The following is a 13,465-nucleotide window of genomic DNA, read 5'->3' on the forward strand; positions in this document are numbered from 1 at the left end:
AAATGGAGCTCTCAGTCTTCAGCATGAACAATTTGCTTGAACACATAAAGCTCTCTGATATATTACTTGCTTTATTGGGTCTCTTCATCTTCAGTTCTTTGGTACAAAGATTCGGCAACAAGGGTCCGATGTTGTGGCCTGTGATGGGAATCATACCAATCTTCCTCGTACACCTCGACAACATCTATGACTGGGTTACCAATTCTTTGATCACGTCTGGTGGCTCATTTTACTATCAAGGTATGTGGATGGGCGGGGCACATGGAATCGTAACTATTAGTCCTTCGAACATCTCAAGACAAGGTTCAAAAACTTCCCTAAAGGAAAGTACTTCAAAGAAAGGTTCTGTGATTTACTCAGTGACGGTATCTTCAATGCTGATGATATACTGTGGAAGGATCAAAGAGAAGCCGCTAACTCAGAGATGCATTGCAATCAGTTTGTTGAGTTCTCTTTTCAAACAATACACGATTTGGTGCACCAGAAGTTGTTAAAAGTGATTGAGAAGTATGTAAAATGAGGCAAAAACGTTGATTTTCAAGATATGCTTCTACGGTTTACGTTTGACAATATATGCATTGCTGCATTTGGCGTCCATCCAGGTTGTTTGGCTGTTGAAATGCCTTATATTCCTTTCACTAAGGCCTTTGAAAAGGCTACTGAGTTTACCTTATTTAGGTTCCTAGTGCCTCCATTTGTGTGGAAACTCATGAAGTTTTTCAACATTGGGTCAGAGAGGAAATTAAAGAGGGCGATTCAGGTTGTTCATGAGTTTGCTGAGATGGCCATATCTGAGCGAAGAAATGAAAACTATCCCAAATATAAGTCTGATTTGTTAACAAGACTTCTGGATGTTAAAAAAAATCCATTCACCAACACTTTTCTCAAGGATTTCTGCGTAAGTTTCATCTTAGCAGGAAGAGATACCAGCTCTGTTGCCCTGGCATGGTTCTTTTGGCTTATACATGAACACCAGCATGTCGAGAATCAAATTCTTGATGAGCTCTCTAGCATTGTTAGGGCTCGAAAGACTGACGAAAACACGGATGACAGTCTTCTGAATGGAAGAATTGAAGAAGATGGAGTATCTTCAAGCATCACTAACTGAAGCACTATGCCTTTTACCCATCTGTGCCAATCAACTTTAAAGAGGTCATAGAAGACGATATATTTCCTGATGGTAGTGTTGTGAAGAAAGGAGCGCGGGTGCTATATTGCATATATTCCATTGCTCGGGTTGAGGGAATATGGGGAAAGGATTGCAGAGAGTTTAAGCCAGAGAGATGGATTGAAGATGGGAATTTCATAACGGCAAATCAGTTCAAGTACCCAGTCTTCAATGCGGGACCAAGGTTGTGTGTAGGGAAGAAATTTGCTTACATGCAAATGAAGATGGTAGCTGCTACAATCTTGTTTAAGTATTCTGCAAAAGTGGTTGAAGGTCACATTGTTGTTCCTAAGGTGACTACTACATTGTACATGAAGAATAGCTTGCTTGTAAAGTTCAAGCCTAGGTAGAACTATGTACCAAAATATCGCCGATATATATCGGTATTTTGGTACACCGCATCGATATTTTTTACTTATATTCACCGAATATAGAATCTTTTTTTCTCGATATATATCGGAATTTCCGATATAAAACTTTATATCGCCGATATAATTGATATATCTTATATTTATGATATATATCAGTTGATTTTTTGATATTTTTTAATATAAATCCGATATTTTCAATATATTTTCGATATTATATTTCCAATATATCTGATATTTTTTATATTTTAAATAGTTTGGACTGGTCACCAAAAAAAATAGATATATCTGATATATATCGGTTTTTGGGTACACCGATATATGCATCGATATTGAAATTTTGGGCCTTGGGTAGAACACAAGAACTCAACGTAATTAAAGCAGAAGAAACTTAACAGCAAAGATGAAGAACAGGTCCCATTTTCTTTCCTACAAAAGCAATAGAAAACCTTCCCAAGGCAAAGTTCTATTAGAATGAAGTGGTTGAAATAATTAAGTTTATTTGATTTTGCATTGACTTTTTTTTATTTACATAAATCATGGCCCAAAATATCACCGAGATATCCGATATTTTGCCGATATATTTCGAGTAAATTGGTACACCGATATCGATATTTCCGACATATATCCACCGAATATTGAACTCCTTTTTTTCGAGATATATCAAAATTTCCGATATAAAACTTTATATCGCCGATATAATCAATATTTCCGATATAATCGATATATATCGGTTGACTTTTTGACCATTTTTAAATATAAATCCGATATTTCCAATATATTTCTAATATATTTTCGATATTTTTGATATTATATGTTTGATATTTCCGATATTTTAAATAGTTTAGACTGGTTACCAAAAAAACCGATATATCCGATATATCTCGGTTTTTGGATACACCGATATATTAACCGATATCGAAATTTTGGGCCTTGACATAAATACGATAAACTCCAAAAGTTATAACTATGAATTATGAAAAAGTGCAAATAGAAGTGGATGGATGATCATGGTGGGGTACAAAACTTACAATTAAATATGCGTGGTTGGTACACCATGTCAATCTTTCACTTTTTGGTATGCTCTTTTCCTAAATCGTAAATCAGATTAAATCTTAATTTTGAAGTTCAAAGCCTGCTCGTTCTGGTACCGCATTAATAAGAACTAATATAACATTATAACCTAAACTTTTAGTGAGTCTAAACACTAGCCAATCTACTAGTCAACCAAGTTATACCCGGATTACCAGCAGTCACATTTTGGCATTGCCAGGGCGGATTCTCTAACCAACTCACTATGTTTGTGGCTTTAAGAAAATAAAAAAACTCGTAAAAATATGATTACTGTTGGACATTAATAGAAAAGATGCTACAGTGTTGTCACTTGATGTTTTGAAGACAGAATATATCGTTGGACGAATTGACAGTGGACACTGCGAACGAGAAGAAGTTACCAGTAGATCTATTCAGATAGTTAAAAATACATGTGACTCGTAACAGGTAAAAACCTAACATTCATATATGAGATATCAGTTAATGGCTGACCAAATCAAAGGAACTTAGGGTTCTGACAACACTATTATTAATCTTTGTTAGTAAAGGGAATAGCTTGAAGAATGTAAAAAATGAGAAAGCAAATCAAACTAAACTTGTAAGCTGAATGCCAAGGTCAGTCCCTCACCACTAAAGAGAACTTATCTCTAGGCCCTACAACAAGAATGGTGCATGACCGCCATAAATAAAAGGACCAAAAATCATATAATGACAAGATCGCTAGTCCCTGCCTGTTTTAAGTCCATGCAAGTGATGCGCTATCCACGAAATTGCAGATTTGTTGTACAGAAAATCTAAACAACAAGAGTATATGCAAATGAATACATATTTTGGTTCAAGCATAAATGAGCATGAAATATTGAAAACGCAACGAGAAATTCTCGAATGAATACGTACTTTATAGAGAATTATTTCCATTGTCACCAAGCTTCTGTTTATGTGGCAGCTTCAGTCGATTGGTACCTTCCTGCTAAATGCTGATAGAAATTGGTGAAATTCACGCGTGGAAACTAAGACACCATCAGTGCAGATTATGTGACCATAACCACTGGTGATATTGTGCAGGACCAAAAGATTAATTGGTGCTTTCACCCAGGAAAGCTGCTGCTAACTAGCCGAATATTACATTCGTAAGAGAATTTACAAGCACATAACAAGCACCTGAGTGAGCTGTGTACACAAGGTGAGCTATAGAAAGAAAGCTAAAACTCGTCATGGAGAAACATACCACCCATAACCTATTCTTATTTTCTGTATAGGACAAAAGGCTTCATCTTAGCATTACTTAAATGTTGAAGAAGCTGATTTTCCTGGAGTAAATGGAATATGTGCCATAATATTCAAATCCAATCCTAGTCTGGAAACATGTATATTCGTGTATTCGTGTAGTAATAATCTATCAGCAGAAGCGATTGGTGGATGCTTTTGTTGATTTCTTTTAAGATGACAATAAATACATGTATCCAGACTAGAAGTGGAGATGTATATTTTACCACATGCTTTTTAGCAATGCCAAAGAAAATTGCAGTCAGTAGTTTTGCAGCTGAGCCTCTCTACTAGTCAGTGGGACATAACGAACAGATGTTTCATCGCGGACCGTTATAGTGCCATCAAGATTTTTGTCAATGACTTTCAAATCCTGGAATATGTTCCCAACCGGAATCACCAATCTTCCCCCAGGCTTCAGCTGGTCAATCAGTGGTTGTGGAATTTCTGGTGCTGCTGCTCCGACGTGAATTGCATCATAAGGGGCAAATTCCGGCCACCCCAGCCTGCCATCTGAAATATTACCTCTAAAGATTTTAATTATAACAGATCACTCACATTCCAGATATAATTGCACCATGCATAACACACAAAAGCTTCTGTTTCATGAAAAACACAAAATAAAATGGACGTGTTATTTTATCTTGTATTTCCCAAAATAAAATGGACAAAACAGGGCCACCTTCCAATTATAAGGGAGTGTTTGGTATATACTGAGGAGTGTTCCTCTTTTGTTTGCTAGAACCTATGATGAATTAAGAGATAGGATGGTAGAAAATTGATAGAAGGCTTATAGAGGAACCTTTTACCTCAGTACAACTCAAGAGTTGAACAATTAAGATACGTGATAAGTCATGTCTTATTCCATATTCACCACACCTTATATAGGTGTTTGATTACAACGAACTCTCCCAAGAGAATAGGAAAGAGTTACAACTACTTACTCAACCTACTTGCTACTATCTCCTACTATCCAGGAGAAGACTAGTTCTTTCCTACTTATTAGCAACTAAACCCAGACTTATTCAATTAGCACGTAACAGTGTTCTACTGAGATCAGGCGTTGGTATTGTTGACGTATTCAATTTAATGCTTGCAAACCGTCCATAAAGCAGGAACAAGAGAATTGGGCTGGAGCAAAAAACAGAGCGAGAAAGGAGGTTGGCCACATCAAATGGCAGGCAACCATCCACATATAGTGAGATACAGTCACTTAGTCATTCCTACAATCTCCATTATAACCTTGAATCTCTGTCGATTGTACTAAAAAAGTTGTAAGCTATGGGTTTGAACATACCACCAACGTGTAAGCATAGAGAGCCTTCTTTCAACAGTGGTGCTGCTGCTGCAGTATTTTGGATATTCTGGATAGAAGAAGCTACTAACTCCGGAATGTGCTCTACCCCCACTGCACAACCTTGGGGCCCAACCATCAGACCAAAGCATGCCGTCAAGTACCCAGACCCTGCAGAAAACCAAAAAAACCAAATATTACAAAACTACAGTTTTCTAGTAAAAGAGAAGACATAATGACCTAAAAATACAACTTACTTTAGTGTTTTTTACATTAAATGCAACGTATTATTTTTCTTGCCTAAAAATACATCAAACTTTCAATTCTTTACAATTGATACACTCTATTAAATGAATGATGGATGGCATGTCAATTAACTGTTAGGATGGGGCCACGTGAATTGCACCCCTCCTCTCATATTCCCCATTTGGCAGCCAACTTAGACACTTCTTCTCTAATATATAAAAAGCCCTCAAAGAAAAACACATAATCACATGGTAACTAATAAACCCATTTCTTTTTTTGCCAAAATCTAGTCACCATGGTTAATTTCTTACTGGATTCTGTTTGTTTGATTGTTATCATGAAAGACCACTATCAGAAATAGAAAATTCTTTTCTCCAAAACCTAACATCTTTTAACCAAATAGAGGCATCAACATAGATTCTGTTATTGGATGTTTTTTATTGCTCCAAAACAATCGGTTTAAATGAGATAAGTTCCTGATTATCAATAGTTCAAATTGGTAGTTTGTCTAGTGTGGGTTGTTCATGGGAATCTTTTTCAAAATCTGTTATTGAAGATAATGGTTATGGAGTGCTTTGGGTGGGATGTCTGAAGGAAGATGGAAGCACGTGCACATAGCCACGGACAAAGATGATTGAAAATTTGATTACGTGAGAGAATAGACAAGTTTTCCTGCTTGTACTATTCAGGCACATGTTGAAAATTAGATTTGTTTTCGGGGGTATTTTAGTCATAGGTTAAATAGCGAGAGAAGTGCAACCCACGTGACCATATTTCTGACGGCTAATTGATTTTCCGTCCAATTAGACTTGACAGATTGTATTGATCGTAAGAAACTGAAAGTATGATGTATTTTTAGGCAAGAAAAAAAATACATTGCATTTAATGTAAAAAACACTAAAGTACATTGTATTTTTAGGTCATTACGTCAAAAGAGAATAAATGAGTAAACCAACATCTAGCTGACATAAATATATCACGACGAAGTGCGATGGTTGCTTAAAAAGAGAACGAAAAAAAACGCAAGCTATTCTTCAAATGAGCAGGCAACAAACAACACATCCAATAAGTTACCCAAATCAACAAATCAAAATCCAAATAGACCCTTCAAACTCATAGTGACATCCAAGATTTAGGCGACTCTCATTTACAAACTCTCACTTACAAATCAAAGCCAATATCGAAAATAAAGAAGAAGCTTATCCATTATTTCACCAATTGCGTTTTCTGGCATTTCGAACAGATCATGTATGTTTGTGTAGCCTAGTATCGAAATTAGCTTCTGGTACTTACTTGATCCTGTTCAACTAACAGAGTTTAATTTTATTCTTTTTCATGTACTTTCAGTACCATTGGTTACATACGTAAACACATCTAAAAATTTTAAATCAGCAGCAAAGGAGGGGGAGGGCAGGGGGGGGGGGAGGGGGGGTACTGATTTTCTCCAACAGCTGTAATGCTAGCAGAAACAGGTCCATCTCATATTCTCATCCTTCACTCTCCAAGCCACTCAGAATACATAAAGACTCTCACAAGAACTTCACGTAAAACTGTGGATCTTCGACAAACAAAACAGTGAAATATGAATTTAATGCAACAATAACTATTACATTCTATAGATATTGCTTACACTATACTACTGTTCCAAAACTTGCATTTTCCTACTCTCTAAAATCTTGTTAAACATCTAGTTAAGTAACAAATTAACTAACCCCAAAAGCATTCAAATTAGGATTAATTACCGAAAAGAGCAAAAGTACATTTACAAACAGTAGAATTTTGTGGAGACTGTTTCAAGCCATATATGGACTTGAGAAGGCGACACACCTTTCCAGAATAATCCCCCTGAAAGGCAAAACCCGGAGGTTGAGACATGTAAATATCCTCGGTCAAGTCACCGTGAAAGAACGCATTCTTTACATCTAACTGGTGAAGAGACCAGTGATGTTGTGCAGCTAGGGAAATAAGGAGCCGTACGGAAGAAAGCTTTGCAACAGGAACAAATGTGTCACCAAAATCTTTTCCAGGTGTTTGAGTGAAGCCTTTCACTACAAGTCGCGCTTTGTAGCGCTCTACAGAACCATCCTCTTTGTATTTCACTATGAAAACCCATCTACACCCAACAACCCGTTTACCAATTGGAAGTAAGGCCATCTCCCAAAGGCCATCTTCCATGTGTGATTCTGCTCAAGTGCTTGCATCTCAATAAACATAGCAGCTCTCCAAGACGGGTGCTCCAATGCCTCAGAAACAGTACGTGGAATCCTAATAGAATCAGTGGCAGCAAGATAGGCACACTAGGAAGGAGAAATACCATGTAAGAGACAAACTGAGCAAGAGGGTGTTTAGTTACACATGCCCGCTTCCTTTTGCGTTTAGCAATTGGAAACTCTAAATCATCAATAATGAGAGGAGTAGGAAGAGCAGAATTTGGATTTACTAAATCATGATGGAGAGTAGTACCTGAGGGCGAGGAAGATTGTGGCAGGAGATAATATCTATTGGGCTGCCGTGTGTACACCTTGCCTTATAGTTGTCTCGTAGAACCGTGACTATGTAGGTGTGCAGTAGACTCATAAAAAACAGGTACAGGTAGTACAGGTGGAATAAGAAGAGGTTGTTCCAGCTCATTAGAGGGAGAAGTATAATAAGGAATATTCTCAAAAAACGTCACATCTCTAGAGTGAATGATACGACATGAGACGGGTTCATAGCAACGATAACTCTTAGATTGAGTAGAGTAACCAAGAAAAAGGCACTTAATAGCCTTGTCATCTAACTTCGTCCTCTTTGGAGTATGATCTTGTACAAAACAAATGCAACCAAAGACTCGAGGCTCGATAGAAAAAAGATGAAGACTAGGTCTAACTAAATGCAAAGGAACCTGGCCATTAAGAATCCTACTGGGAGTACGATTAACTAAAAAAGTGGCTGTGAGAACAGCCATACTCCAAAAACGTTTAGGGACATGCATACCATGAAGGAGACATCTAACAACATTCATAAGGTAGCGATTTTTCCACTCAGGCACTCCATTTTGTTCTGGACTATAAGGACATGTGAGTTGTTGAATGACTCCCTTCTTTAAAAGATGTTGTTTAAAATCATCAGATATATACTCTTTAGCATTATCGGAACGCACAGACCTCATAGTAACACCAAACTGGGTCTGAATCATTTGCATAAAGTTTAGAAAAGTAGGAAGAACCTCAGTCCGAGATTTCAACAAATAAAACCATGTAAAACAAGAGTGGTCATCAATAAAAGTGATATAGTAGCGATATCCATCAAAAGAAGTGACAGGGTAAGGTCCCCACACATCAGTATGTATCAAGTCAAAAAGGCAAGCAGATCGATGCATGTGCGAGATATAAGATACACGAGTATGTTTGGACAACTCACAAACAACACATTGAAATTTGTTAGATTGACATGAGTTTCTCAAAACAGGTAGTAAAGAACATAGATGCTGAAAGTTGGCATGACCCAAACGGGCGTGCCTTAAATGTAGAGTCTTAGAACAAAAAGGAACTCGACAGGGATCAGAAAACATCGGGGTGATAGAAGTCAAAGCTGTAGGAGGTGTAGTCCGGTTACCCAACATAGCCTCAAGTTGGCCTTGAGGATGTTGTATCTGTCCCGATATATGACTATACACATCAAGAGATGGGATGGTCGAAGGAGCCACACTTGGAGAACTCAATGAACTAGAAGGAAGGTCGACAATTGCAGCTATTGGACTCTTCCCATGGCCTCTACCAGAGGATGATGATTGAGATCTTTCAAAGAAACCAACTGGATAACCAATGAGCTGATAGCACCTAGACTTCTCATGTCCTGATTGCCCACAGTAAGAACAAGTAACAAGCTGATAACATCTGGACTTCTCATGTCCAAATTGCCCACAGTGAGAACAAGTAATTGAGCTGCGTCCTCGACCTCCACGACCACGACCTCTTCCATCCTGTCCCTGACCTCTAAGATAAGAGGAGTCCACAACAAGCGCTGATTGGTCAATGATACCCTGAACTGTGGCAGATGGTAACGTAGCCTGACGAATACTTCTTCGTCTGTCATCATCGTCGATAGTCGCAAAGGCATTCATCAGAGAGGGGAATGGTCGTGTGTTAACGATTTGTCCACCAAGGGTCTCAAACTTCGGGACCTTAAAACCCATTAGAAAAGCAAACACTTTACGTTTTGTCAAGACGCTTTAGCAACAAGCATCGCGGCTTCTCCAAATAACTTCAACAATGACCTCATGAAGGTCAATCTCCTCCCAACGAAGTTTGCAATCGTGCAAAATATTCAGCTCTCGATCGATCACCTTGTGAGGTGGAATGGACCTCACGATAGATTTGAACACACGAGAGCCATTACTCTTTTGGAGTATGTCTCTTTCAAAGAGGACCATAGGTCATAAACAAAATCATGATATAGAAACATCCGAACAATTGGTGTATCCATGGAGTTAAACAACCGACCAATAACCATACTATTATGCTTCTTCCATTGAGTGTATTTCTTCTCATCCAGAATAATAGTGGTATGGCGTAAGTCCCATCGACTAATCCTCCACACCCTTCCTAGTTAGATAATGGACAATGATCTAGACCATGTCTTAAAGTTGATCCCATTCAGCCTCTCTGAGGTTATAGACTGAAGTGTGGTAGTAGCTTGAGGACCTTGTACTGAAACATGACTCTCCCCCTATGTATCCATTTCAAATAAATTATCATAGTCAAAGTGTAAAGGTGGCACCTTTAAAAAAATTAGCTACTTGATCTCATAAAGGCATAACCTTTATGTAGTTCCAAACAGTGATCCTTGTAGAGAAAGAAAGAACCCCCAAAGAGGGAAGATGTTGATGGTTTGATTCTTTGGCAGTGGTAAGAGATGGTAGTAGAAGCAAGTTGTCGGGGTTTTTTTTTTTTTTTTTTTTCTTATTTCTGCTCCGATACCAAGTAGAATTGTGAGAATCTTGGGGAAATCTCTAATGAGATAATTCCCTTTTATATAAATCTAAAGACCTGAATTACAGAATTGCCCTTAGGGGTTATTACAATATTACTAAATACATAAACTCCCTATACAAACTTTTCCCTTTGATGTATCAAATCTTTTTTTTTGTCAAAAGAAAATGAACTTTCAAACTTCTCCAACTTTCTTACCACACCCCAAAGATTCAACAAGGTAAATTCCCCGAAGATTCAATAATAACTTCTTTGGCTAAAACCATGTCGAAGGAATTCATATTGAACTCATGTTTTGCTTCCCAAATCCACTTTTAAGTATCGAACTCTCCGAATCTACTCCCTATTTGATTAATTTGATAGATGAGATCTAAGGAAGTCTCAAAGTGCTCCACTTCCCAATCATTCAAGCCCCTTTGAAGTGTCATTTCTTAATCACTGAAACCCTTCTAAGTGCCACATTCCACTTCATTGCCCCTTTCAAAATAATCCGATATCAAAGCTTTCTTGTTGCACCCCAAGCTATAGATGTCCCCAAATATCTCCTTAAGCGAGGTTTCCCCCACCCAAATATCCTCCCAGAAGGAAATGGTAATGGACCCACTCCTCTATTCAGTAATTAATAACTAAAGAAACTACTTAATAAAAGATTTGGGCACGTTGTTTATCTTAATAGGATTAATTAACCATGACTATATAGAAATTTAAATCATTTATCCTCCACTCCGAATTAGTATCTTTTATTCCTATGCCCTCGAAGTGCAATGTGCCTACTAAGAACCACTCTATCCTTCTCTGACTAGCTCTACTTGGACCGCAATGAATCTTAATAAGTCAAGCATGTATGTGTCACTAGTTTCACTTTCTCATCTTCAAGTGTGTATACTTAGTTTCTCTTGTTCTTTTACGCTCACTTGTAACTGCCCATCGTATAAGATCGTTATTAGCAATGCATTTTGGTCACTACTTGTTGGTTTTTCTTCTAAAGCTCTGTACAATATCTTAACTAGGCTTGAGTGCAGTTACTTAATGTATTTCACCACCAAAATTTTCCAGCATCTCGATTCAAATGTACAAACACTCTCTCTCTCTCTTCTAAATGGATAAACAAAAAGCAAAACAATACCAAGGAGTCGTAACATTTTGTAGACTCTCCTCATTAGCCTTAAATGTATACCTCTTTTTTACGCCATTGAACATCATACGGGATTAATCTTTTGGAATATGCACCATGACAATATCAAACAATGAAGTTTTACGGTGGAAAAAAGAATAGGGCCAGATGTCGTACGGCCCAGACTTCCCCATCAATTCTCCTATGTACTCAATCTTGTACAATTAAAAGGTAAAAATTCTACAGAGCAAATGATTATGCTTAACATTGCCAGTGTAGCAGAATTGAATACTCCCATTTCCCTGATACTCCAAAAACATCCAAAATATATATATGGAACCTCCAGACATAGAACACTTGATTAAACTAATTAAAGGAGATATCAATCCTACGCCTTCTCTACAGTTATGGACAATGTGTCCCCTAATTGCTGATTACATGGCAGAAAGTGAGGTCTGGTCTTGAGTGATGACATTTTGGTGCATAACCTTAAAGATGATTCTGTTTAAAAACTATATGCTTGACTGGCTCGTCACCACTCACCAATATGAAGGAGTTGTTATGGTCCGCTTATGAGGGTAACCCGGCCTTCAAGGACTTCAACATTTCCAACTTCACAGACTCACAGTTGCTTGGGTCCACTCTATCAATTTGTAGAGTGATAGACAGGAAAAAAATTGGGTGACTGTTACTTCATTGTCCTTGGAAATCTATAATCTTATCATGGTGTCCTCTCTCAACACCTTGAGGGTGCGTTTATCGTGGTTCCCTCTCTTGGTGGTTTATTATGAGCCAAATCAATACAGTTAGGCATATCGCCTATGGAGATTGCAATGGCACATATAGTTCTGTTGGGTCCAAGTCTGGATACTAATAAATATTGGTTTATTAATGAAATTTAAAACGAGAGATCATAATGGAAACTAAAATGAAACGGAGGATGAGATACCTGAACCAATGTCTAATGCATGCATGCCTGGTTGCAGATTCTCCTGTAACAGTTCGAGGCATGAGGCATGCATATGAGGTGCAGATATAGTGGCATTGTATCCTATTTCCATGGGACTGTCTACATAAGGTGGGTTCCCATGAGGCACAAACAATCTTCTATCAACTGTTACCATAACTTCAGCAACCTTCTTCGACCTTATCATGCCATACTCCTGCAAATACGCCACCAGTTCTTTGTTCCTTTCAGTTGAGAAGAGCTGCAAAATTGTCATGAAACGTTTTGTTATTATTCATTTATTTTGGGGGAATATATTTATGCAGACGACATAATAATAATAATAAAAGAATAAAAAAAATAAAAGGAACAAAGAAAAAGAAAGCATACCTCCATTCTGAACAAGAGAGGGCTGAGTTTTTTAATAATATTTGGGTTCCGAAGATTACAACGAAGGGTAGTAGTAGTAGTAGTACTAGTAGTTGTGGTGAAGGATAAAAGAGGGAAATGTTTCTTTAGATGAGGTGTAGAATAGGTGAGAGTATTGGAGAGTGCAAGCACTGAAGAGGAGGAACGAGAGCAAGCCATTTTGTGTTGACGGCAAATGTTGACAGGTCAGATCAAAAGTGTGTCTTATGTGTCCTTTCGTTTCTCTACCCGTTTGACTCACCAGCACGTGACGGAGTGTGAGAATATTGTCAACGATAAATTTACAAGTTGGATAATTAGCACAGCAGTGGCCCCTATAGCTCAGTGGTAGAGCGCCAGTCTTGTAAACTGGAGGTCTGTAGTTCGATCCTGCATGGGGGCAATGTTCCGCCTCTTTGTTTTTATATCTAAACTTTTTATTTCTTGTTGCATCTGCAAACAGCAATTGTGTATTTATAAGCTGCAAATAATTTGTCATATTTAAACATTTTATTTCTTATTGCATCTGCAAACAGCAATTGTGTATTTATAAGGTGCAAATAATTTGTCAAAATTGCATTCCCATTTTTGGACAAAGTAAAATAATATGTACTATCCCATTTCTTGCT

At 37.7% G+C, this 13,465-nt stretch overlaps 1 protein-coding gene, 1 non-coding gene and 1 pseudogene across 2 annotated transcripts; 2 read left to right on the forward strand and 1 right to left on the reverse strand.

Moving 5' to 3' along the window:
- Positions 1 to 2: 2 nt before the first annotated feature.
- On the forward strand, positions 3 to 1,620 carry LOC147497044 (cytochrome P450 86B1 pseudogene; annotated as a pseudogene).
- Positions 1,621 to 3,664: 2,044 nt separating this feature from the next.
- Positions 3,665 to 13,052, reverse strand: LOC147497045 (protein-L-isoaspartate O-methyltransferase-like). The gene is made up of 4 exons (XM_086559799.1): positions 12,819 to 13,052; positions 12,432 to 12,690; positions 5,153 to 5,320; positions 3,665 to 4,368 (listed from the first exon to the last, which is right to left on the reverse strand). Exons 1-4 carry the CDS (start codon positions 13,014 to 13,016, stop codon positions 4,118 to 4,120), a joined length of 876 nt encoding a protein of 291 aa, XP_086415925.1. The 5' UTR covers positions 13,017 to 13,052; the 3' UTR covers positions 3,665 to 4,117.
- A 115-nt stretch (positions 13,053 to 13,167) lies between these two features.
- Positions 13,168 to 13,239, forward strand: TRNAT-UGU (transfer RNA threonine (anticodon UGU)). Its single transcript has one exon. It is a non-coding gene; the product is annotated as a tRNA-Thr (tRNA).
- Positions 13,240 to 13,465: the final 226 nt, after the last annotated feature.

Source organism: Coptis chinensis, chromosome 5 (assembly GCF_015680905.1).
Source record: "Coptis chinensis isolate HL-2020 chromosome 5, ASM1568090v1, whole genome shotgun sequence".
Taxonomy (NCBI): Eukaryota; Viridiplantae; Streptophyta; class Magnoliopsida; order Ranunculales; family Ranunculaceae; genus Coptis; species Coptis chinensis.

Coding starts and splice junctions, on each gene's coding strand:
- LOC147497045 (XM_086559799.1), bottom strand. CDS start 13,016: ATGGCTTGCTCTCGTTCCTCCTCTTCAGTGCTTGCACTCTCCAATACT. Junction 5,321..12,431: donor TGCATTAGACATTGGTTCAG/GTATCTCATCCT, acceptor GGTTTTCTGCAG/GGTCTGGGTACTTGACGGCA. Junction 4,369..5,152: donor TCTATGCTTACACGTTGGTG/GTATGTTCAAAC, acceptor GTAATATTTCAG/ATGGCAGGCTGGGGTGGCCG.